Genomic DNA, 26450 nt, shown 5'->3' with positions numbered 1-26450 from the left:
GTTCATACACTTCAAACCGTGGACGAAAAATCCAGAGAACAAAAGAGAACAATACTGTCCACGATCCCCAGCATATGTCCACGATTGAGGTCGTGTTCAAAACCTATGGGAGTACAAACAAAAGACGGACAATAGGATGTCCACGATCGATTGTGAACACACATTTGGGTGTGGGTGTGTTCCTGTATTGTATTACACTCGTGGACAGACCACAAAAGGAGCACAAAGGGGCCATTCATCCTCGAACGCCGGTGCCTATTGTCCTCGAACGCCGGTTTGTGCACTAAGTCTATGGGAAAGGCTTAGATCAGGGAACAAAGGAGAACACAAAGCCAATCCTCGGAAGCATAGCAAAAAACGACTGGGTGTGTGTGTTCCTGCATGGCATTACGCCTGAGGACAGACAACAAAAGGAGCACAAAGGGGCCATTGATCCTCGAAGGAAGGTGCCTATTGTCCTCGAATGCAGGTTTGTGTGCTTAGTCTATGGGAGAGTGTTATATTACAGGGACAAAGGAAAACACAAAGCCAATCCTCGGAAGCATAGCAAAAAACGACGGTGTGTGTGTGTGTGTGTGTGTGTGTGCCACAGCTTCAAGTTTATTTCAAGAAACTTAACGCAAATACCAAAAAGTAGGGCAAACCGGAAACATTAGGTGGTACCCATGACCAATTAAATAGAGAGCAGCCTAGATAAAAGTGGGGACTGAAAAGGAACAATTCAATGTTTCCAAAATACCAGACTATTATTGGAAAATCCTCACCGATTCAACCAACGCTATCAAATAGGTGGACTGTGGGTGCTGACTGGACCGTACTGATGAGGTTTATGGCCCGACGCCTCGGAGCCTTCGGATTTTCTCTCCTGGGGCTGTGAGGGCACCCTGGCCCATCTCTCAGCTGCCTTTAAAAAAACAAGGTGGTTCTCGAACCATGCGTCTCGCCTGTTATCTTTTTGATTTCTTTGATAGAGTAAGGTGTGCATAGTAGGGTGGCAATGGCAAGGGGTAGTCATGCGGATGAGAGGGCCCTGATCAGTGTAGAAATAATTGTGGGTAGTAATGAGGGTGGAATTGTACGAACTGCTAATAATGACCTCTAATGACCTTTGACCAGAGCATGTGCCCTTTCACATCATGATCATATGAAGATTCCCATGTTGCACCTATTCCCCAATTTTAGTTGCAAGTGCACTTCAACTTCTGAATGAGATCAATTGTACATGTACATTGTCAGCCCAGTTGACAACTTGACCTCAGATGACCTGTGACCTTGGATTGTGACCTTTGACATCAGATATGAAGGATGCCATGTTGCATCTATGACTCAAGTTTGGTTGCAATTGGACTTCCAACTTTTCAAATGAGACCAATTTTACATTTTCAGGCTGTTTTACGACTTTACCTCAGATGACCTTTGACCTCTGTATGTGACCTTGGACTTCATGATCACATGTAGGTTGCCATGTTGCATCTATGACCTAAGTTTGGTTCCAATTGGACTTCAACTTTTCAAATGAGACAAATTTTTTGAAACTTTAACCAAAATACCACATACATGTACCGGTACATGTATACGCATACGTGCGCCCGTCCATACGGACATAGGTACAGACATAGTGATTGCCTAGTCTCTCTCCTTAACTTTGTTAAGGAGAGCCAAAACAAGATGCTACCCCAAGCCATGTGAATCCACTTTACTCAGCTCCCTGACGAAGCGGTTCTCTAACAACCGAGGTATTCTTCCTCCATCCCTCGGTGTGTCTTGCTATGTGTTTTGCACAGCTGTAGCTGTCAACCGCCGTATATGAAGCGCCCCTCGCGGGGTTTTTAGCAGCTATGTTTATTATTTACATTCTCCATTTTTTCTTCTTCGCCCCTTTCTTTTCCATTCTTCATTTTCGATTTTGCCAACAGCACCATGATTTTGCCGACAAAACTGACTAATTGGGGGGGGGGGGGGGGCTCACATCCCCCTCTAGCTTTTGACTGGCACAGCACAGAGTTGCAGGTGGCAGTTTGGAATATCAGAATATTCATCCAAAGCACCGTTGAGTAATTGAATACTAAATTCATCGACAATGGACAGCCCTACCGGTAACTGGTTCACAATTCTTAACCTATTTCACATCTTTATCAGACTCAAAAGAAGTTTCAAAATAAAACCATTTACCCATCTGCCTGGAAAAATGTTCAGGCGTTTACCGTAAACACACAATTTTGGGGGGCCCAAGTTTTAAGATGACCAGCACAGACTTGGTTGTATTTGTCTTTGAGAAGTCCCTCCTTCCAATATGAATCCTAATCAATTTGTGGTTAATAACTCCATGTTGATTCCACGAATATGGCCCCCTTAAAGACAGTCTGGTTTCTTTTATTCAAATCCCAAATGCATTTGCGAATATGGTTTGATGTACACATATAGCTCAGTCAACAAAAGCTAGGTCAATAAAGGCAGAACAAAATTTTGCGAAAGGGTTTTGATTGCATGCTGTTAGACCAAGTGCATGTAAACATTGTGGTAACCTCGTTTGCCTTTTTTACTCAACAAAAGGTTGAATAACTTATTCATATTGCACAAATCTGGAAAAGAAGTGTTCTTCCAATTAACAGTCATACCGTTGTTGAATGTGGGAACAAACTATCAAACTGAAATTGGGTGAATGTACATACCTCCTTGCTTTGTTATGACCTGGACTGCATTTGAGGCTGGCCCTTCACCAATAGCAGTAAATGCTGAAGCACGTATTGAGTAAATCTGGTCTGGATTGAGGTCACTAATTGTTGTCAGTCTCTGGGTACCATCTTCCACTGAATGTTTATACCAGAAGCTCAGATTCTGACTGGGTGTGTTGCTGTAATAGATGTTATAGCCTCTAACAATCCCATTGGGTGTTTCTGGAGCTGTCCATTGCACCAGTATAGTGCTTGCACTCAAAGGACTTGCACGAACTTCTCGTGGGGCCGTTGAAGGTGCTGTGTTTTGGGGAATAAAAATAACAATGACTTAAGTACATTGAGATTCAATTTACATTAAAAAAAACAAAAAAAATACAACTCCAACTAATGATTAAAAACTTACAATATTTACAATCAAATTTAAGATATAAAAGAGAATTTTTACAGGTGATTTTCCTCCATGACACCACCGATACAAGCGATAAAATCATAAAAAGAGAATGATTTTTTTTGTCAAAAGCCTTGTAAAAAAAAAAACAGTTTATTTTTAAGTTTTGATGGAGCCATTTTTATGATCGGGGCATTCACCGTGCAAACCATTTAAGAGCTGCTGAATCACCTATCATCAGCTGACCCGAGGATGGAATGTGTGAATATGGTCAACCTGAAAGGACATCCAACACATGAATTTCTCTCAAGACATTGCAAATTATTTTCCATGACGCTGCTATTTTGACGACAATTTGTTCTACTTGAAAAAACAATGCTTTTTACAATGTGCTATTTGACTGTCATATCGTCCAATTGATGCTACTCCATGCTACCAATCATCTGCTCACCCAGCTGTGCTGTAGTGACTGTCAAGGCCCTGCTGAAGTCTCCCCGACCTATTGTATTGACTGCTGCAACACGCACATTGTACTCTGTGAAAGGCAGCAAGTCATCGATGGTATACTCAGTGACAGTAATTCCAGCTATTTCTTTGGCAGCACCAGGAGAGGAACTTGGCTCATATTTCAGAACATAGGTCTTAATAGGTTCATCAGTGCCAGCTATCCACTGGACAGTGACTGTATTAGCAGTATGCTGGCTCAATGTTGGCACAGGTGGAGAGTCTGGACGAGCTGTCATTAAAAAGCAAAGAAAACAGAAAAAAAGTAGAAAATGTTTACATATTAGTCTCTCTTTCATCTTTGTTTTCGTGTAAGACATCCCACAACCATATGCAAACATAAACCATGTCCTGCAGACAACTTAAATCAACAACATTTAGTCCTAATATGTTTGTTTTTATCACTTGTCAGCTGTCTAAGGCCAAACAAAAATACTTTTGATTTGGGTCACCTGACCGACCCTATTTTTGAAAGCAATAAAATGCGACCCCAAACAATTTTATTGGTTATTTGGAAAAAAAATATTACGATACCAACTTTCGATCAACATTGGTCAAAATCGCCGACCGCCAGAACATTTTATAGGCATTTATCAGCAAGTGATTTTTTTTCTTTCTGGTATTATCCGAAAGAAAACATCGTGGTCTAACATTAGTTTGTGTGTACTTTAAAAATACGTACGTTGTACCAAAACCGCTTGGGTTCTTCGTCACTTAATCTTTATTGCAACACAGTCCAAAATGTCTGGTCCGTGTGTCTCATGTTCCTTTGTACGTACACACATGTGTGCGAACAGCGCAGTATTGCGTGTCGGGGAAAATCCCCACGGTAATGTCTGTGCCCAACAAGCAATACTATTGGTAGACCGCGAGTTACACGGCCACACTTTCGAGCCTAGGGACGCCATGCATCATGGAAACCGATTTTCGATGAATTTTTTTTTTGAAATTGTGGGACAAATCATGGAAGCAAAGTGTCCTAATGATCCTTTTTTAAACTTAATGCTTTTAGGTTGCTGAAAGCAAGTAATTGTTGATATCGCGTTAGCCAACAGGAAAATTTGTTATGCGATATCATTCCAATGGCCATGTGCGTTGTAGACTTCACATCGATGTAGACTTCACATCGGATCGGATGGCTGCATGTCTTTTGTGGCCTTCGTTCGGCTCTCGTGCACATACGTACACACAAGACTTCAATTTGCTCTAGACATCGGAGAATGTGAACATTTTCAAAAAACAAAAAGGAAATTTCTTCCAGTGAAATCTCAAAATGATATTCAGGGAATTCTTTGCGGAAAAAAAATGGGGAAGTTGACGACGATTTTTCAATTGATATCGCCGCAAGAGGCCAACCTGACGAACCATGGAGAAGCGTAGAGAATGTCAACACGACAGTGGTTGAACCATGTTCCTTATTCTATGGTTAAACTTACAAACTTCTTACAATAAAACATGTCACAAAAATCTGCCCAAAACACCTTGATTGGGGACCACTTAAACATGTATCATTCCTCACATGTATTGGCTCCAGAAAAAAATTAAAATAAAATAAAATGTCATGCCGACCGACCAACCTAATCTTTTCTTCAGTAGGTGTACAGATCTCTACATGCACTGGGAAGGATATTCCACTTTGGCTCAAAACATTTCACAACTCTCTAGAGATTACAAGTAACTAGAGATTGCAGTGTGTACATATATGTATGTGCAGTTGGATATGTTCCATTTACTTGATGTACGTATGTTGGCTGTTACATTGGTAAACATACAAATAGCGAATAGCTTAATACTAACACAAGAGCTGGTGAAACGCAAGTTCCAAATTACATTCTAACAAAACTGACACTGATTAAAATACATTGCTAACATGATGATATTGACACTATTTTGTACTCACTCCTGACAGTCACTGTTACTGTATGTTCAATCTCTCCAAGGTCACTCATTGCATAACATGTGTACTCTGCAGTCTCCTGTACATTCTTCAAAACCAGGACACTTCTACCCTGGGGAAGAGTATCATCAGGACCACTCAGATCCTCATCACCTTTCATCCACTTAATGACAGGCATTGGGGAACCATTGGCTGCACAGGTAAGGTTCACATTACCACCAGGGACAACTTCTTGCGTCTCAGGGAAAATGGTAAAGCGTGGTGCCACCCGTCTCACTGAAAATTGAATAAAAATGAATAGTACAATTTCAGTCAATTGACGTGGCAAATTTCACTAATTTTGAAGTATATACTGTATGTATTCAAAAGAATCTACATGTATAATGACAAAAACTAAATATGGGAAACTTCAGTCATAAAAATTAAAGGTTGAAAAGCTGCTTCGCTCAATGCAAAACCAACACAAAAGCCGTCAGGCGCATCTGCTACAAGCCTATTTTGATGATGTCATGCAACATCTCCAATCGGGTGACTGTTTCATTATTTTGTTCCATGCCCAACATGTGTACAATCGTACATGTTTGTACACGTACGTCCGTACACACGGGTGCACACTACACGTAGATATATGCAGTCATCACTGCCTGACGACGTGTCTGGTGTCGAACTAAAGATTGATTATAGAACTGGAGAGTGAAATAGAGCGCAGGGGTTTCAAAATAAGCTGGAAACCGGTGAATTTGACCGGCTATTTGAACTTTTGCGCCGGCTACTTTTTTCCAATCATGAAAAAAAAAAAACCTTCCCTTCTACAACGAAGGAATCTGTATACAATTAAAACAAAAAACCTTATCATAAAAAATTCATGGCCCTTGAAAATTAAATTCAGACCTAGGCCCTACCTAATTGGTGGTGCACGCACGTTTATTTTTTGTGTGGATTTTTGGTGTGCAAAAAGTCGCAGCCAACTCGATTAGGTGCGCATGATCGATAGTAATTATATCCACATTGCTGTGGTGTGGAAAATGACAACGTAGTGAGCGCTGCATGTGCGGTATAGACTGGAGACTATGCTGACCTCATAATCACATATCGAACCGAGTGAGAAGAGAGGCTGTGTTCAGACTAGCTCTGCTACTATGATTGAGGGCGCTATACATGAAGTGTTAAACTTGCACAATCTTCACTATCACGGATGATGGACTGCTTCGTTTTGCATTTTAATTAAAAGGGGCTTTCTTCATCTTGTAGATTTTTATTTGTAGTAAAATGTATCATTCACGAAATTTTAACGTTATGGGTTAGGCTTATTACTAGTCGTTGAGGATGGTTGTCCAGCGAATTTACAAAATTGACAAAAAACGGAACCACGTTAGGCTGAAAGGCCAGTCTACCTTAGTTTGACAAGCGGTGCTTATGTTGTCAAATTGGCGTCATTATCATCGAAGCGAAAGTTGCAATCGCAGGCAAACTTACTGACTTTTTTCCAGAAGAAACAGAGAGGTTTTGAAAGTACCTGAGGAACCATTTATCACCTAAATTAAGTTATATTATTATATTCAAAATACATGAAAACAATACATTGGTAAATTCTACAAAATCAATGACAAGATTGATAGGCTGCATGGTAATTCCTCCATGGTTATATATTGCACATGGGTTTCCCACGTACATGGTGGGTTTAATTTTAAATGAGGTTTTCGAGCAAGTTGTTATGCCGTTGTGTTATTATGCCCATAACTTGCACATCCATAGGCCCGCCTCAGGGTTTTTTCCCAGATATATTTCACTGCTTCTTGTTGCATTTCAGATAATTTAACTTTGTTAATGAGAATTTAAGGGGTTTTGTGTGCATCAACAAATATGCATGCGGTGTACATTTCTATGACTGTAAAAAATAGTCTGATTATAAGGGAGGTGGGCTGTTTTTTCCCACATTTTCCGTCGATATGAATTATTAACATTTTTTCTCTTGCAGAATACAATGATTACATGCACATTTATAATCAACTGGGAAACCTCTTGTCCATTTTTTAGAAAAAAAATTATATGACAATTAATTTTATTCCAGCAGTAAGATAAATGGGTTGACCACCCGCAGGGAAACCCCAGGCCAATTTTTTTTAAACTTCTGTAAATTAATCAATCAGTTTCAAACAACATGTAAATGAATGCAACGTACACATTTTGTGTCATTTGATGATTTCACTTGCAATATAGCTCTTTTTTTTTAACAGATTGGCCCCAGTAAACGAAACGAAATATTAATTGAGATGTTTTTATTCTTATTTTGATAGAAGAGGGAGAGCAGCAGCAATGTAGCAGCTCTACTACTACTAGTCCCACTACAAGCAGCCATGCATCAATGATGACAGGTAGTGCTGAGCAGCCGGAGAGTTTAAGTTCATCGGCAAGCAGCAGCCATTGTCACGGCAGTGCTCCACAGCTAGATGATCGTGAGATGGAGATATAACTGAACAGTTTATTCACACCAGAACAACTTGAGAAGGCTCATCATTTTACCATGTGCAGAGCCACTGGCTGCTGTTCAGTATCCAAGGAGGAAAAAGACTGACCGAAGGAGGAAACATCTAAGGGAAAGTTCCGAGACCAGTTTCATCATGAGTGCTTACTTGACAAAAGTATCTCATTTTGCCATAAGACAGGACTGTGGTGGTCTGTGTATGTTGAGGGTAAGGGGCTGTTTTGCCTCTTATGCCGAAAGCATCAAAGCAAGTCCAATCAAAATAGGTGTGAAACATTTGGATCCACACCTTCACTGAGATCCAAGCACATCACCCTATCTGATCATGCCAACTCTCCAAAGCATAATGCAACTGTGGACAATGAGCTGTTGAATAGATTTCCGTTCTTCCAGAAGCAGCTTCATGAAAAGGAAAGTCTAAAGCATGATGTTCTTGAAAAGGCCTTTCACTGGTTGGCCAAGGAGTCCATTGCCAATACTAAGAATGCATCCTTCCTCAAACTGGAGCTGTTGGGTTTGGAACAGTTAAAGTACTTTTCCCATAGATCAGTTGGGTCCCTGAGAGAAATACTGATAACAATTGAAAGTAAATTGTGTGAAGATATATCGTAAAAGCTGCAGGAGTCGGCAGGTGACCAGTTTTATGGTCTTTTTGTGGATGATGCATCAGATATTAGCAACACAGAACAACTAACTAAGTTCAGTATTTTGACGAAGACACGGGTACTTGGAATGCAAGTTCTATTCATTGCTGATGTTCTGCAAGAATCAACCAGTGCCGAAGCAGCAACTCTGCATGCAGTCATCAAAAAGGAATTACAGGCCTTGAAAATTCCTCTGAAAAACCTACGAGCCTTGGCCACTGATAGGGCTAGTGTAATGGTAGGGTGCCGAAATGGCCTTGCAATGTCAGTTCCATCATCTCAGTCCACTGCATATGCCACAGACTCCCACTTGCTTGCACTGACAGTAACAAACGGTGTTGTCGGTCTCCAGACCGGTCTCGGTCTCGAGACCACTTTTTGCTGGTCTCTGTCTCGGGAGCTGTGGTCTCGGGAGCTGTGGTCTCGGTCTTGGTCTTGGTCCCAGCTCCTTTTGGTCTCGATATTTTGGCTGGTCTCGAGTCGAGACCAGCCAAAATGTTGCCATTTGAGTTGGGCACATAAAGCGAAGTAAGTACTAATTTATGCAATAAGGGCCAACCATTTCGGGCATTGTGTAGTTTAGCCCACCCCTGTGGGCGTTAACTTAACGTTAATGTTAACGAGGTGCTCCAAATTACTGGCATTTTCGACCCCAATCTTCTCTTTAATTTGGAATAGTATTTTGGAGAAAGAGTACCGGTACGCTTTCCAACCTGATTTTCCAGCAATGAATTCACACACTCGTACCAGTTACCAATCTCTGTTGCCATGAGAGTGTATGATGAGACTCAATTTTCTGGCTGCTCATTTGAAGTACCTCATTATTCCTCAAAACGCAAAATCCCAGTCAGAAAAAAAATAAAAATCCATATCTGGCTACCACCTCGCAACTTTTGGGTCTACCGCTACATGTTTAGGTCTATATTCCATGACGGAAATTTAAAAAATAAATCAATATTTTCTAGCTCCAATTTTTTTGAAATCAGGTTTACAAGAATCGAAGACCAATGTAAAATCAATATTGCATTTAAAAATCTGTTAATAGTCATAGCTGAAACCAAGGGGTTGCTGTGGAGTTTAGGGTCCGAGTTCCTATAACAGATGAAACATCCACCTTTAACTTTGTCAAGTTTCAACATTGCAAAAAAAAAAGTAAAATTAATCGTACTCCTATTAAAGTAAGAGTTTCTTCCATCAGATTTACACTTTATAGTAGATAAAATATATTTTAAAAAATATTTAAAAACAGTTGCGACGATATATGGAGTTGTTTCCATTTTTTTAAAATTGATTGTGACAATAACAAATTATGTTGCAATGTTGTAGTTTAAGGTATGAAGCTAACATAAAGAGCATTCCCATGACACAAGAAGGTACAAGTGATTCCTATAGTTTTCAATTACTTCCTTTACATCCCCATCAACATCATCATCTCAAGGACAGACTGTTCAGCTGTAATTATGTGTCTTGTTTTTATTTAGATTATTGTTATTTATTATCCGCGGTCTCGGTCCGCCATGAAAGGGCTGGTCTCGGTCTCGAAACTTCAGGTCTCGGTCTCGGACTATCCGGTCTTGACTACAACACTGGTAACGAAACACTCAAAAAGATTGCTGATGTGGAGACTGAAGTCACCCAGCTCTGGTAAGTCTTCCACTATTCACCCAAAAAACTAGCAGTATATCTGAAAGTACAACAAGAACTCAAGACAGTCAGTATGGGTTCTCGGGCAAAGAGGAGGATCTCTAGGAAACTGAAAAAGGTTTGCCAAACACGATGGTTGTCTTTCAAAAATGTTGTAGCTGCTGTACGTGCAGAGCTTCCTGCTATCTTACAAACACTCAGACAACTGAAAACAGATCCGGCTTGTTACGGCCTTCTGAAAAAATTGTCTAAACCCAAGAAGATAGGCATCATTTACATCCTGAATGACATCTTACCAATACTTGGTATCCTGAGTAAAACCTTCCAGAAAGGCACCATTGCCTTCTCCCGCATCAAGCCTACAATCCAGGTTTGCACTGACCAGCTGTCCAGCCTGGTTAACACAAAAAGTCCCATTGAGAAATTCAAGCATGATATTGAAGTGGATTCCTTGACTAGAACAGAAATAGGGTTCACAGAAGATGACATCGTGTATCTAGAGACCTGTTACAGGACTATGTATGTTCACTCATCAGGAACATTAACATCAGGTTAAAAGCGGCAACACCAGTACACACTGCCATGCAGGTATTTGACATGACAACAATCCCAGCCAGAGATCATGCAGACTTCAAGGAACAGCATGTGGTGGTGTTGGCCGATCACTTCTTTCTAGATGACGAGGCCAGTCACAATCAGCTACAAGCTGAGTGGAACGTAGTCAAGTATGACCTGAAGACTTGCGAAATACCTGTATCTGTGAAGGATGGTATGATCTCTCCACCTGAATGGGTAATGCAGCATCTTCGTAGGCAAAAGTTTTCTCTCAGGGGGTCATTTCCATTGTTGATTGGTGTAGTTGAAGCCCTGCTTGTTATCCCAGTGTCAAATGCATGGCCAGAACGAGGTGCATCAAGGATGAAAATAATCAAAACTAGACTGAGGAGTGTCATGAAGGAAGATACATGTATGCTCAATGCTTTTATGCATACATGTATGTCTCAATGGCCCACCTTCAACATCACAAGCCTGCAGCAACTTCATAAAAAAATGTGTGAAGTTGTGGCTTGAGAAGAAAGACGGAAAGAAACTCCCCAATCCCTCAACAAGTGCTAGCCACTTTCCACATTATCAACAGGCTGCTTCCCAAAAGCCAGATCTGCCAAAACACAGGAAACACGGAGTACCCAAACTTACATCATTTTGGCAACAGACGAAAGAACAAAGGAAGAAATTAACATTGCAGCCCATCTGCTTGGACTTCCCATGGATGATGTTGAGCCAAGTTCATCCACCTCATCTGATTCAGACTAAAACCGTAGTAGGTGTGATTTGATTTCTAAATAATAGTTTGAGACAACAAGGTTACATCAGATAATGTAAACAAATACAAATAGACATATATTGTATTTCAGTTCTGAAACCTTATTTGCTTGCTTACAATATAAAATATTCAACATGATCATCGAGATTAAATCCAAATTACAATGTATATAAATAACTATTGTAACAAATTTACATTGGTGCACTACGAGGTTGCTTTTTTAAGACATCGCCCACACAGTGTATTATTGGACATCGTTTGACAAATTGTTTTTAATTTTGAAAGCAGGAATTTGGAACAGATTAAATTTCTGTTCAAAATAATATGATTTTAGAGTGTCAAATTTATTTGGTTTTGAATTTTCAAAAAAAATCAACAGAAATGTCTTTAAGTAGGACCTTTGAAACCCTAATCTCAGATGCCAGGAAATGCCTAGACTGCACCAGAGAGCATCTACAATCCTAAATTGGCGGGCCCCGGACCTCACGCCATTAATGGCTGGGACTCACTGCCGCTTACTTTCATCCATCTGCCTGCTACTCTAAAACATTTTGAAACCCCTGAGAGCGCTGTGTTTGTATTCATCCTTTGAGGAAGACATCAACGATGACGATGGTGTCAATAGAAATGGAATCTAGCGGCGCCAGGACTGTTGAACCGTACAGATTTGAGCCAGAGTGCGTCCCGACGCATTGGACCAAGCTCAAGATGGCATCCCCAGCCCGGTCATAATGGTGCCGAGAACGTCAACAGGTGACGAGAAAAACATCAATGGGAGTTATTTTTGAATAATCTAAAATGATGGATCATCTTCGCTGGACAGATGATTAGGTTTACAAAGATGTTGTCCCTTGAGGAATTGGTAAAAGTTTTGTAAGCTTGATAATACCAAGACAAAATTAATAAGCACATCGTGTTTTTTTTGTTGCAGTGACAACAGCTGAGCTGGGCTAAAGGCTCTGCAGCCAGACTATTTTGCTCTTTCACTGTTCACATGGAGACTTGGCGACTTCAACTTTTACCCCGACTTTCGTGAAGTACTGTGGTCAAACCTTTTTGCTGGTGAGCTTCAAACCCTTTGAGTTAATTATTTGAACTACAAATTTCATACAAGTGGTCCGCGGACCGCATGTGTCGCCTTTTACGGCGGTCAATCCCTTTATGTTTTGTGTTCTTACAAAAAGTCAAATTTTGTTCCTTTTTAAACAACGACCTCAAATGACCTCTACACAACCTTTGACCTCAGCAATCTGACAAAGAATAGTGTCTTCCCACCCAAGGGTCACTGCATCCAAGTTTCATCAAAATCCGTGAAAGTATGTAAAAGCTATGCATTTTGAGCATATTTGAACAATGACCTCTAATGACCCCTACAAAAACAAAATACATGCCCTTTGATATCAGTAATCTGATGAAGAATTGTGTCTTCCCACCCAAGGGTCACTGCATCCAAGTTTCATCAAAATCCGTGAAAGTATGTAAAAGCTATGCATTTTGAGCATATTTGAACAATGACCTCTAATGACCCCTACAAAAACAAAATACATGCCCTTTGATATCAGTAATCTGATGAAGAATTGTGTCTTCCCACCCAAGGGTCACTGCATCCAAGTTTCATCAAAATCCGTGAAAGTATGTAAAAGCTATGCATTTTGAGCATATTTGAACAATGACCTCTAATGACCCCTACAAAAACAAAATACATGCCCTTTGATATCAGTAATCTGATGAAGAATTGTGTCTTCCCACCCAAGGGTCACTGCATCCAAGTTTCATCAAAATCCGTGAAAGTATGTAAAAGCTATGCATTTTGAGCATATTTGAACAATGACCTCTAATGACCCCTACAAAAACAAAATACATGCCCTTTGATATCAGTAATCTGATGAAGAATTGTGTCTTCCCACCCAAGGGTCACTGCATCCAAGTTTCATCAAAATCCGTGAAAGTATGTAAAAGCTATGCATTTTGAGCATATTTGAACAATGACCTCTAATGACCCCTACAAAAACAAAATACATGCCCTTTGATATCAGTAATCTGATGAAGAATTGTGTCTTCCCACCCAAGGGTCACTGCATCCATGTTTCATCAAAATCCATGAAAGCATGTAGAAGTAGAAGCATGTAGAATCCAGAGAACTGAGCTCATAATAGGCAATTTAGACATTTAGAGAAAAAAATGTGTTTCACGTAGCGCATGCTATTAGCGGAAATGTCACGGTGGGCGGGCCGCAAAGTACTGAGGGAAAATAAATCTTAGCAAAGGGTTAGCACCCTCAAGGGAAAAGTCTTTATGTAGTTATGCTTTACAGGTAAGATGAGTGCAGTAGAGTAAAAGAACTAAATGTAAAGTTTTATGAAAAACTACTATGACCAATGCATTTTTGTCTTGCTTTCCATTTTACTATCCATGGTGAGATTGACATCTTCACCTCATCAAGCTTAACACTAACCCCCACCGGGTATTCCTCAGGTACCCTGCTAAAGGCAACAACATCCAACTCAACTCAAATGAGAACCCTGCTAAATGCAACAAACTGCAACAGTGGATTCTTTTGCATAGTGCATTGAACCCAGTGCATACCGGCCTTGGCACCAAGCAGTTAGCCTGCTAAATGCAACCAAATGCAACAGTGGAGTCTGTTGTATCGCCTTGGCACTATGAGCAGTTACCCTGCTAAATGCAACAAGATGCAACAAAGCAGGGGGATTTGAGTGGCCTGCTAAATGCAACAGTGTGCAACAACATTTTACCTTTGTTGTTTTCTGTTGCATTAAGCAGGGTTAATGCACCTGTAAAAGTCTCCAATGCATTTTCTGATATAATCTTCATGTACATATGTTTTCAATCCTCACATATAAAGCCAAACTTTTTCAAACAAAAAGAAGTCCCATACCCTGACATCTTACCTCTAACATACAAAAGAGCCGTCTTGGAGAAGCGAATACCTGCAGAATTCCTAGCAGCACACTGATACTTCCCACGATCAGAAAACTCTGACACACTTATTGACAAGCCAGCTAATTCAAATGAAAAGAAATATGCAAATTATTAATACAAACAACACTACGCAAGCTGTTGTGTCTTGGTTTTACACAATGTTCTGAGAGCTGATGTCAAAGTAACACAATTTTGACAAACTTAATAAAGCCTTCAGACTGGGGAGGGTTACACTGTTCCATTTATTCAGTGTAGCTGAACTTGAAATAGTTCATCTTACATGTATCAGCTTTGAAGAATTACATCATTAGCCCTCCCATGCAAACATACATTCTGTGCCAAGTTACATGTATCCTTTCAGTCAAAATCAAGTGACTGTTTTCAACAGTTAAGAGCTCCCAGCCTACATAAAGCAGGATTGACTGGCAGTGACTATTCATGTAACGTGATACAGCTATGCTTTGACTGTAGGTGATTGATAAGACAGCTGTGCCAACAGTTTCCTGCTTTTGTCTTAAAATACAATCTGACTGTCTGTTTGGTTGTGACTAGCCTGTGTAAAAGGCATGGCAAGGGAAGTGGGTTGGAATTTTAACTATCTGTGACTGTTTAAACAGTACATGTAGGAGGGTTAGTCCAAGTCACTTAAGCTTTCACTTAAAGTATCAACATAATGTGCATGCACTGCAGACGTCTCACCCTCAAAATTCCAACCAAACTTGCTCAATTATTGGCTGCATCAATACATGGTTGAGTGTAGAATAAAAAGTACAAATTTAATTTGATTCTTAAAAAAATAATAATAATTTGAATGATTTTTTGCTCAAATGTCTTTGAAGTTTGTGATCTGATGATAAAATACTCCAGAAGCAAGCAGTTACCAACCTATAAGAGAAAGGGAACACAATAACTCCATGAAACATCAGACATTATACATGTATAATCAGTATTTTTTAACATGTCTACCTGGGGTACATGCATCATGTAATGGTGCAGAAACTTGGCATGCCAGTTAGTGATTCGTATAATCTTACTCAAATGACTCAATTCATGCATTTGAGTGTTAAGATGATAGAACTTTACAAGACTGTCAACGTTTGTATATTTTTAGCGAAGTGGGCGAGGCAAAGCCACTGTGGTCATTAACATCTAAAATAATGGGTTTCCTCATTCGCAAAATACATACATGCCTTTATATTTAGTTGTAGCAATAAAGGTCTGATGAGACAATTTGTTTTGAGGCAGAAATGTTCCCTGCATTCGATTTTGTCTACAATCACCCACCAATACTCCTTTGACATGTTTGAGTACAAAACTGTTTAAACTGACTGCAGTGTGTGATTATGTGGACAAAAGAGCTTCTATTCCAATATCCAATGGTTTGTTCAAGCACAAAAGTTCAAGTGTAAAGCCAAATGTAATATTGTAACTTCTGTAACTGCTAGATCAACACCTTTCATCTGCCACACTTGTACATGAGTCCTAAAACCTTGAGTTCCAAATCAAAAATACAAGTCCCAGTCATTTATTTAAAAAAATGCAAGGAAAAGAAACCTGCCTCTTATCAATGAACAGGCAAAATAAAGAAAACAATTACAGTCATGTACAGTGTAGATTGACAAATAATTCTGATACTTCACAACAAAACATAAAAAGGTAACGGTGCGTACATTCAACCGGATAAGGAATTCAACAGAACATAGCATTGGTTACAAACAGTTTTTGTTCATCAAGTGGTTGCTCACAGTGAACCATCAGACCAGAGAATGAAATAATCCATCACCAATCACTTTTAGTCTTTTATTCCTACAGTATGATAAACATGTACCACCAGAACATGATATGAACTCGAATTTTAAAATGGGCACCTGTTTTCACAGGGCTTTTACACGTAGAGAGTGATGTACATGTAGTGGCGCAAGGCATGTACTGATTTGCAATGGTTATGGTTTCAATTATATAACTACTATTTTGCAAGAAAAAAATCTTCCATTTTTAATATAGTTTTCCAGGCCAATTTCTGAATTTTTCTGATCATTTTCATTAACCCTAACCCTCCACAGTATATTGGCTAGAAACCCTGCCAAACACAGCAGCATGCAACACTTGTCTAACTCTAAGTGACAAGCCTGCACAGTGCAGCAAAATCCATCAGGTCAATAGTCTCAAGGCCAAACTACCTCAGAGTCTGTGGTCACTGAATGCAGCAGGATACAACTGTGGCATTGTTCAATGGGATTAGCTCTCATTGTTTCAGAACTGGCCGTTTATGCACTGGTGTTGATAGCTGAATGCATCAAAGTGCACCAGACTTTTCCACCTGATGCACTGTGCTGCGTCTGGCAGGGTTAGGGTTAAAGGCCATTCAATTTCATTTTTTGGGGACATTCAATTTCGTGGAGTTGTATTCTATTCCGTTTTGGTGCATTCCACATTTAATTTGTAGCATTCTTACATATACAATAAGTTTTTGGCATCTTTTGACGGTTGACACATTGATATTTGCGAAGGTCGGTGCTCATATGATGTACATGTATGACAATGCTTTTCTTCTCTTATTCGTTTATGGGCAATCATTTTCATTGTTTGGTCATTCAAATTAATACGATTTTTTCCTATTTCCTTCTGAGGTTTATTTTTTTCAAAATCATTGCTTCTGTGACATTTATAATGTAACAATTAACTGATATGAGGGATAGCTGATGTAACAAAAAAATGAAATGAAAAGGGCTAAAGAATTTTCTTTTTCATTGTTGATCTTCTCTACTTGTTTAAATGTTTTTAAAAATCTACAAGGGGCATCTGTATGTTGACATGCTTATTAACCCTCTAACTTTGTTGACTGGGGGGGGGGCAGAGTGGCAGATTACAACTGGCAAGACATTTTGAAAGCGAAATCGGGCTGCTGATAAAGGAGCGCAATCGGCCTGTCAGAAAAACCATGTGTGCATCGGGAAATTCGCAGGGATGAAGAGTGATAGTGTCCATGATTGTTCACTTTTAACGGTGCCCCCTATCAGAAGATGCGACAAACCACAATACCCCCCCCCCCCTCCTGACTTTTCAAGGAAAATGGAAATGCAGGAATGTCTTAAAAGATGCTTGAAAAAATATGAAAAATGTTTGCCCATTAATGAAAATGAATGCCCAATCAACATGTTTACACAGACGAGTGAAGCTGAAAGACGATAGAATACTCGGATAATGAAATGGATGATTCCTTTTTGAATGTCGAATGACAATCTGCGTGATCTTTCAATTTCAATTTAAACTGAACGAGCCAGGTGAAATCTTTGTGAAATTGGCTGGAAAAACCCAAAACAGTTGCGGTACAGAATTGGCGAACTTTTCGCAAAGAATTTTCCGTATTTTTTTTTCATGCGGATGCTGTCCTGTTCAAAAATCAAATTTCTGATCTTGTCTTTAGAACTTGTTCCCAAGAAAGTACCCCCCTTTATTACCACAAATGGTGTGGTCCACAAGTGCGCATGGTGCGCATGGTGCATGCATGCATCAATGTGACGGTACAGACACCAACGAAGACAGCTTTCACTCACGCATGGCCGGCCGCCGGCGGCCGTCCGCACTTTTGGTACATGTACGTACCACGCACTCGGTAGTATTTTTTTGGATGCCAACTTATACAGAGGAATTGTTGTGGTTTTGAGGAAATGGGACCGAAAAAACACGCCGACTTAGGCGAAGCAGCGACTTACAAAGGCCGACTTAGAAATGAATTTCAATGGAACTGCATTAGAGACGACCGGGACTTTCGTCAGACGGCCGATTTAAGCAATATGACGAATTACACGATGTCGACTTGGCTGGAGTTTACTGTATTCTTAAAAGTATCAATGCATTCTAAACAATTGCTCAACATAATAGTTGTCTTAGAGAGTTTCAATACTTGAGAAAGTTTGTAATCATTTGAATGTACTTCGAAAAAAATAGCAAAAATGTATTATTCGGACGTAGCATGGACACCGTGCCATTGTTACATCCAAAAAAAATTTGCCATTTTTTACACATATATGTAAAATATTACCAAAACTGACATTGCATATATAACAGGACACCTAATGCTCCAAGAAAAGCTTTTGTTTTGGTATAGTCAGAGTTCAAATGTAACAGAAACGAAAGCTTAATGTTGACGTAACGGTGTCCAAATCACCCAATGGAAGTGTGACATTTGGGGTTGGACACGGTGTCCATGTTACATCCACAACCAAGGTATCATTTCTACTCCATTTGATACCTGACTACCACAACAAAAGCTTTTCTTAGTGTGTTGCATGTAGTGTAATAAGTACATAAAGTGAATTTGGGTAAAGTTTTACAGCAATTTAAAAAAAATTGGTACAAATAAAATTTTTGAATGTAACATTGACACAGTGTCAATGTTACGTCTGAATGACATTTTTGCTCATATTTTTGGCAAAATACACTGAAATGATTTGAAACTTTCTGCACCAGTGGAACACCCAACACCCAATATTATTTAGAGCAACTGCAAGCAAGGCATTCATACTTTTCACAATATGGTCATATGTCACACATTGTGTCCCACCCCGGTGAATGACCCAATATATTGTTCCCTTAACATGCTGCAAATGACACTGCACTGTGCGACATTACTTGAGGCTGTACAGTGCACCATGAAAATCGCATTCCCCCCACAGTGTGCTAAAGTCCAAATTCAATCATTAAAACTATGTTGTTTTATGAAAGCTAAATTTTGTGAATACATGAATGTCGAGATTAAAATGTTCTACATGCATGCCAAATTTCATTTAACTTGGGCAGGACCCAACACCTCCCCCCTTCCCCCTCCGGCCCTCCCCCCCCCCCCCCCCCAGCAATGAGATGGTCCTGAAAAGGTGGAAACTACCATGAAAACATAATGCACATGCATTGCACTGGACTCATATGAGTATCCATCTGAAATCTTTCCAGCCGAGTCCCTAGACACATTGAAACCCACCATACATGGAAGATAGTATAATAAACTTAGTACACAGCGTCGCGCTAGTAATACTGGTGTTGACGACTGTCTACTCATTTGTCCTAAAGTGTAACATTAAACATGTGCAATGACACAAATGATATTCCCAATACCATGCACTACATGCATTTAGGCCTTTTTTCAATTACTTGGAGTACGGATCCACCGCCGAAAAAAAAAAATATTTAAAAAACTCCGCCGAAAAATGCCACTTTTGATGACCCAAAAAATTTTAACATTGAAATTGTTTTTTTTTTTTTTAATATTGCCTTCAGACTAGTACTTAGTGTTTCCAGTAACCCGACCGACCGTAAAAAAAAAAATGGCCATACGTAGGGTCAGCAAAGATTTTTTTATTTTGCATGAACGTAAAATAAACATATTTTTAAAAAATAAAAAAAAACCTTTGTGAAAATGTATCTACGAAATCGAATTGCTGTGAACGAAATCATTGCTATAGCGTTATGAAACTCACAGGATCGTCCCTGTTTTTATCGGCAAGTTAGGAACAAAAATCGTGTCTTTTCTTTCTACACAAAACAAAACAATTGCTATGGCGTTATGAACATAACGAAAGTCACAAGATTGTCCCCGTTTTTATCAGCAATAGACACAAAAATCGTGTCTTTTCTGTCTTAAAAAAATACGCTTTTGAATAACTGTTTACTTCAAAAATGCTTGTAACATTTCTGTCATCCGTATTTACTTGTCAAATTTGCTTACTTACAATCGCTAATTTCGGAAAGAAACCGTTGTTTTTTCCGCTGATGCGATTGGCATGAAGCTTTGCAGTGGTGAAAGCACATACATCATGCGTGCAGAAATATTAGACTGGTTCCCGCTGCCTGCACTGCAATATCCAAAGTTGAGGACGGGAACCAGTCAACAGCCATACATAGCCTGACAGGTTGAAATTGGCATTGCAAAAATGCCAAACCAATATCGACAAAGAACAAATTTTTCTGCGACTTAAATTCACAGAACGTAATCTCTCTTCTCTGTGTATGTAATATTCCATTTTAATGTTATTATCTTGCTGGTTTTTTTTTTGCTTGAACTTAAGTGATACAGCGTTGCCTGCTCCCGCAAAATTTCTGCTGTAACACGTGCTTCATTGCCCGGGGTAGACACACAGTGCATGTAGTGGACTGCATGCAGTCAATGCAGTTCTGATATGAGCAATACTGCTGGAGTTGGCCAGCAGCCGTTGTGACTTGTGAGTAACGTTGAGAATGTTGGTGTGCATGACTGAAATTCTCTGCTTTTCTTAAGAATCATCAACCTTAAATATATTTCTGTAGTAATTAAGGCAAGTTTTTGTGTGTCAGTTTCGATAGCCTTCGTGGTGCAAATAAAATGAGACAAACAGTCTCTTGACATCAGAACATTACTTGGAGATTTACGGGCGCATTGTAGCCACTTGCTCCCGCTAATTTTGAGCCCTGATGCAGGTATAAAAAGTAGTTCTTAGGACATAATCTATCTTTAAAATTAATTAAAAACATTTCTTAGTGGAAATACATGTATATGTATGCAAAGACTGGCACTGATGCACAGCTACATACCACATTAAAGACCGACCGACCCTTCATTTTGATAAGTTTCGTGCAGTAAAACTGAATAACGACATTTGGTTTGAGCACTTTCGTGGCCAAATACCATGACCGAATGCTGGGTGCACCATTATAGGCACGCTGTAAAGGGCGCCCCCACACGTTTGGATATTTTTCCCCCGCCCTCAGCCCGACCTGGGACCCAAAAATCCGTAATCCACGTAAACAAAAACAAAAACAAAACACAAAATACGGCCTTACTGGCATCTAAACATAAAACGTAAGAATAATGTTTCATGCAATTCATTGCCACTTCATTTTACATTCAGTCCAAGTAAATTATAAACATCCTGTTGTTCCATTAACATTTGAGGGCCACATAGTTCTTCATGTGAGTTCTGTAACTTCAGCTGCAATCAATCCTTTTTAAATTAATTACAACAAAAGTTACAGAACTCACTTGATTTTTGTCTCTGTCTATAAACAGGCAGCCTTGTTAAAAATCAAAGTTCAGTATCTTTTGCACTGGTACATCAGACAAAAAATGGACCTGAAACATAATGACGTCATGCAGTGTTTATATGAGCTACCGGTACATGGGACAGTCCACTGTCCAGGTTACGAGGTTGTTTTTCTTGGCATGTACAATTAACTGATTCTTTAATCAAAGTTGTGCATGTTAATTGCGTAACAGTACCATTTTTTGGTGTCAAAAATAACAAACACTGGGCATATGACTCTTCAAATAATTTAAACCCTGTAAAGGCGATAATGGAGGGTTCATACTGTAAATCATGTGTATGTCATGAATGTGTATGTCATCATGTATACCATGCAGGCATGGCACACATGAGTTTTGTCCCAAATTCCTCAAAGACTTCCTTGCTTAATGAGCTTCAGTCTCATTTAGTTAAATACTGGTTATGTAACATGTACTTCAATAAAAACTTTTACAAATTTACTGCATAACATCATTGTGTTTTAGGGGCCATTCAAAATTTTTGATGTTTTAAAATTTCGATTTTTTTTTTTTCCAAATTGTTTTGACCCATCCACCCACCCACCCACTCACCCACCCACCCCAATTTTCGATCTTAAAATATTGATTCTCCATTCAATAAAAAATATAACAAATATCCAGTTCAGTGACGGCGGAATGCAGCTGCAGTCCGTATACAGTACCTTACCAACAACACGGCCCACTGGCATTCCCGTACGTATAGGGAATCCACCTGGAAACACGTAAAACTAGTCCAATTTAAACGGTAATAATAAGTATCAGCTCGCTCTAACAAAAAAAGGTAACTTTTGTCTTGGCTTAAAGAGGTGTAATGACTCCCATTATTTGTGAAGTTTATTTAGAAATTTCAGTCATTTTTGATAGAATTTTTTTTTTAACTCAGTCTCAACGCGCACTTTCCAGACGAGTGGGCGTTGCCATGTTCATTGCACGCAGATACCATGCGCATGCATGCAGGTTGCCCAAGTAGTCTTGAACACAAGTAGGTTTATTTCGTTGTCGCGATTCGTAACCGACACTCGTGGCGTGTATTAAGACAAAATAAACCTGGTATCCCGCCCCATTTGCACGGCGCACTGATTTTATGCATGCTTTAAGTCTAACTTCACTGGTCCCCATGCATATGGTGCTCCAATGGACGTATACACAATACAAGGTACATTGTACATGTACTGGATGCATACTGTACTCGTACGGTACGGGCAAAGGGTTTACGAATCAGAATGCAGAGAGTTGAATTGGCAAGTCAAAAGAGCTATTTTCTATCTTTTTAATTGAAAAAAAGTGAATTTTCGATTAAAATTTTTTTAAATAAATTAATTTGAACCACCCACCCACATTTTCGAGAAAAAAAAATTGAAATTTAAATACATCAAAAATTTTGAATGGCCCCTTAGGTCTGTCATCTATATTGAGGACTACCGTACATGACAAATTATAAAATATTGGTGTTTTTTTCAGCAGATGAATATTTAGGAGAAGAAAGTGTACAAGATGTACATGTATAAACACACATACCGGTACATGCACATACAATACATCATCAAACGCACATGTATCTGACGAAGAAAATGTAAATCTCACCATACACATGGGTGACATGAAAACCAGCCATGGTTGAAGAAGTTGAGGTAACAGGGACAAGGACAGACGAACTATGGCTAGGCTCACTGGACATAACACTCGAGGTAGGGTCACTGCTATAGTCAAATGGGGTTTCAGTTAAAGGGGCTGTTGTCGCTCCAGCAGTAAAAACAGGGGTATGTCTACTGGAGTTTGTAAGAGACTCTGCATCAGATGTATATGTAGTGAAACTAGAGTTCAGTGCAGGACTAGGGGTTTGAGTATGGGCAGACAAAGAGCCATTTCTGTTTTGGCAGATGCCTGCTGACAGCCAATGGTAAGCACAATCAAAAGGAGGGAAAACAAAACAGTGAATCTAATCAAATACTGTATTGCTTAGTGTCCCAATAAAAATAACAAGGTATACAATACAGATATACATACTACATGTACCAAACGGATTCATTGAAAGCAAGATGACTTGTTCTGTGACGCAACCAAAAATGGACAAAGTGTGTACCAGTACTTCACTAGGAAAAATGTGTACTGCAAGAATAATATAATAACCATTCAGATTTTTTTTCAACCCCGAATCAAAGAATATCAGGTTTGTTTGATAACAAACACTTTGTGACAGATACAAACTTTTGGTTCCGACTGTGAATTGGCATCTCAAACTGATACAAAATTAACAGTGAGAAAAACTGAGCTTCAGTTATTTAGCCATCAGTACACATATTTCCCTTCTGAATCAACAAAATGGTACCATCACCAGGGCAACTGAAGGACAAGCAAATGATCTAATGGTCTCAACATGCAAGTAATTACATTTGTACAAAAAAAGTCTCTCTCATTCAATACACTAATCCAGTAAGCCCTTCCCCACTACACACGTAGGCAATTGACACAAGCTCCTCTCCAATGCATCACTGCATGTTCCAGCCACACGCATGTACGCATGTCAGACTTTTGTGCACAAATGTCAGACATAAATCACGGCTGTGATTAGTCAAAACACCATGGGGCAGGGCTTAACGGATCGGTCTATTGATGTTCATGAATTTGTTGTTACATCCATTCAATGACTTTCAAGACTTTATCAGTTAAATGCATTGCCACCGTAACGAAAACCACTATACCGAGCATTTGAACATTTAGAACATAAAGTTTGGCATCCAAACTTACATACTTTATTCTGAACATTTTCAATTTCTGGAAAATGCTTCACATTTTCTCAACTACATTGGGATGACAAGAACTTTATAAAAGTTTGCCAACAGCTGCCACTGGTGCAGTCTGTGCACACTGATACCCACACAATGTACAGAACAAGGTGGCAAATTGCCTTTACTTGACTATCCATGTATACAGTCTAAATTTCCTTCCAAACCCTCCCTCTCTGGCTGGCAAATTCAGTATCGCCTACATAGCCTTTGTCTTTTGATGGAATTTGACTAGTCACAGTGTTTACACAGATGTGATCTGACTGTTTTTTTTAAAGATATCTTTGACTGACTGTGACTGACCAAACTGCCTGTGACTGATCAAACGGAAGTGAGCTTTTATTTGAGAGATGCTGGCATTATTCACCGTTATCTTTTTACTTACATGATGTAAGCTTGACTCGCTCTGTGCTGAGATCAACAGGTATGTATTCTTTGAACCAGATGATTTCTGGGTCTGGGTTGCCTTCAGCCTCACAGTGAAGTAATATTGGAAAGCCCTTTTCTACAACATCAAGCACCGGGTCTCTTGTGATCACTGGAAAACCAGCAGGTATACGTGTACCTAGGGAAGAAAAAGTATGACACATTGTAACAATTCATGCACACATAAAAACACAGAGAAAACAATGTGGACAATGTACCCTACTGTTCACCAAACCAATGGATCATTTAGTACTAAATCTAACCCAACCCCCCCCCCCAAAAAAAAGGTGAATAAAAAATAACAGTGTTGCTGTTGAAACCCCTCAGCCGGAGTCAAGTTATCATCCAGAAACCATTAACCTTTAATGATTTCTGGATGCCCGGGCTGACGACTCAAGGAGAAAGAAAAGTGTGGGGTGATGGCTTTGTGTTCCTTTTATCCCTTTTCTAAAGATTTCACATCCGGGGTGATGTTTTTCTATAGGTTTCACAAATGGGGTGATGTTCTGAAAGGACTATCACCCCACATGTGGGTTATGATCAGCACGACTCAACGGGAAGGACGGACGGATCGCTGGGGGTTGCTCTATTAACTAGCAGAGCAAAGTAAAGCACCATCGATATATCGATATTACTCGATTATTCGATATTATTTTGATATCGATATTGCCGATAGCAATTTTTTAATCATACCGAAATATCGAAATTTTCGATATTGAGGAATCACATCGAAAATGTGTCAAATTATCGTCAAAATAATCTCCTGTTTGTGCTTTGAGTTTAACATTTGCTGTATAATGAAATAAAACTTGGCGTCAACATGTGCTTGTGACTCACAGTAAAAACATGGCAAAATGCCAAGCGGCGTCGCTTTGTGCTCTGCGTTCGCTGGAATTCACGGTCTCCCCAATGTAAAACCTCAAAAGAAACTGCCCATTCTGGACAAAACTCTTAGTGATGACATTTGTTTTAAAATGTTTGAGCAACATGCTCGAGAGAAGACTGTGGAAAATTGGAACTTAAGATTTGTTTTGTTTTTTGTTTTTAACTTTTGAATCTTTAACTTTTACATCGTACAATCGATATATCGAATATTCTCGATATGGGATTTCTGATATATCGATTATTAAAAATTCCGAAATCGACAGTGCTTACAATGTAGCAGAGTAACTCGCCTGAAACGTCACACCATGTGATGGTGAAAAAGTGAAACTGCAGGTAAGGCCAAAAAAACAAGGCTACGATTTCTGATATGCGCACGCATCGCCTTGGGTAATTATCACCCATACAGACTCCCACTGGTCTTAAACAGAGTGTTATAATACCTCCCGAAGTGCCCCAACACACATTTATTCTCTTATTTAACATACTAAATCCAAAACTAACAAAAAAAGAGAATGTTTGGCTTCCGTGCCGGTACGGTGAGAAGTGACGGACACGTAATAAATGTTAATGCAAAAATTGTCACAAGAGGGCGCCATTGATAAATAGTACCCTAATTTAGCTCTGGTTTTTGACAATTTCAGTGAGTTAGGTTTTTAGATAATCGCCAACCTAGTTTTCTATACCAAGAGATGGTATTTAAACATGCTTGATGTATTTTATAGGACATTTGACCATTTACTGTCCTGGAATATATACTGATGTCTGGGTCAC

The 26450-nt window shown here is 39.4% G+C and overlaps 1 protein-coding gene across 4 annotated transcripts in view; it reads right to left on the bottom strand.

The window, feature by feature from the left end:
• LOC119728261 (tyrosine-protein phosphatase Lar-like) overlaps nucleotides 1-26450 on the bottom strand; it is a 70103-nt gene that overhangs the window by 28377 nt on the left and 15276 nt on the right. For all 4 annotated transcript variants that reach the window (XM_038200421.1, XM_038200423.1, XM_038200420.1 and 1 more), the window contains exons 4-8: nucleotides 24754-24933; nucleotides 14477-14587; nucleotides 5471-5743; nucleotides 3518-3802; nucleotides 2673-2975 (exon numbers count right to left, since the gene is read on the bottom strand). In XM_038200421.1, coding sequence (XP_038056349.1) covers nucleotides 2673-2975; nucleotides 3518-3802; nucleotides 5471-5743; nucleotides 14477-14587; nucleotides 24754-24933 — 1152 coding nt within the window. The remainder of the gene's footprint in view (nucleotides 1-2672; nucleotides 2976-3517; nucleotides 3803-5470; nucleotides 5744-14476; nucleotides 14588-24753; nucleotides 24934-26450) is intronic.

Source organism: Patiria miniata, unplaced genomic scaffold (assembly GCF_015706575.1).
Source record: "Patiria miniata isolate m_02_andy unplaced genomic scaffold, ASM1570657v1 HiC_scaffold_20, whole genome shotgun sequence".
Lineage (NCBI taxonomy): Eukaryota > Metazoa > Echinodermata > Asteroidea > Valvatida > Asterinidae > Patiria > Patiria miniata.
The sequence above is the reverse complement of the archived record's forward strand: the minus strand, read 5'-3'. Positions and strand labels throughout refer to the sequence as shown.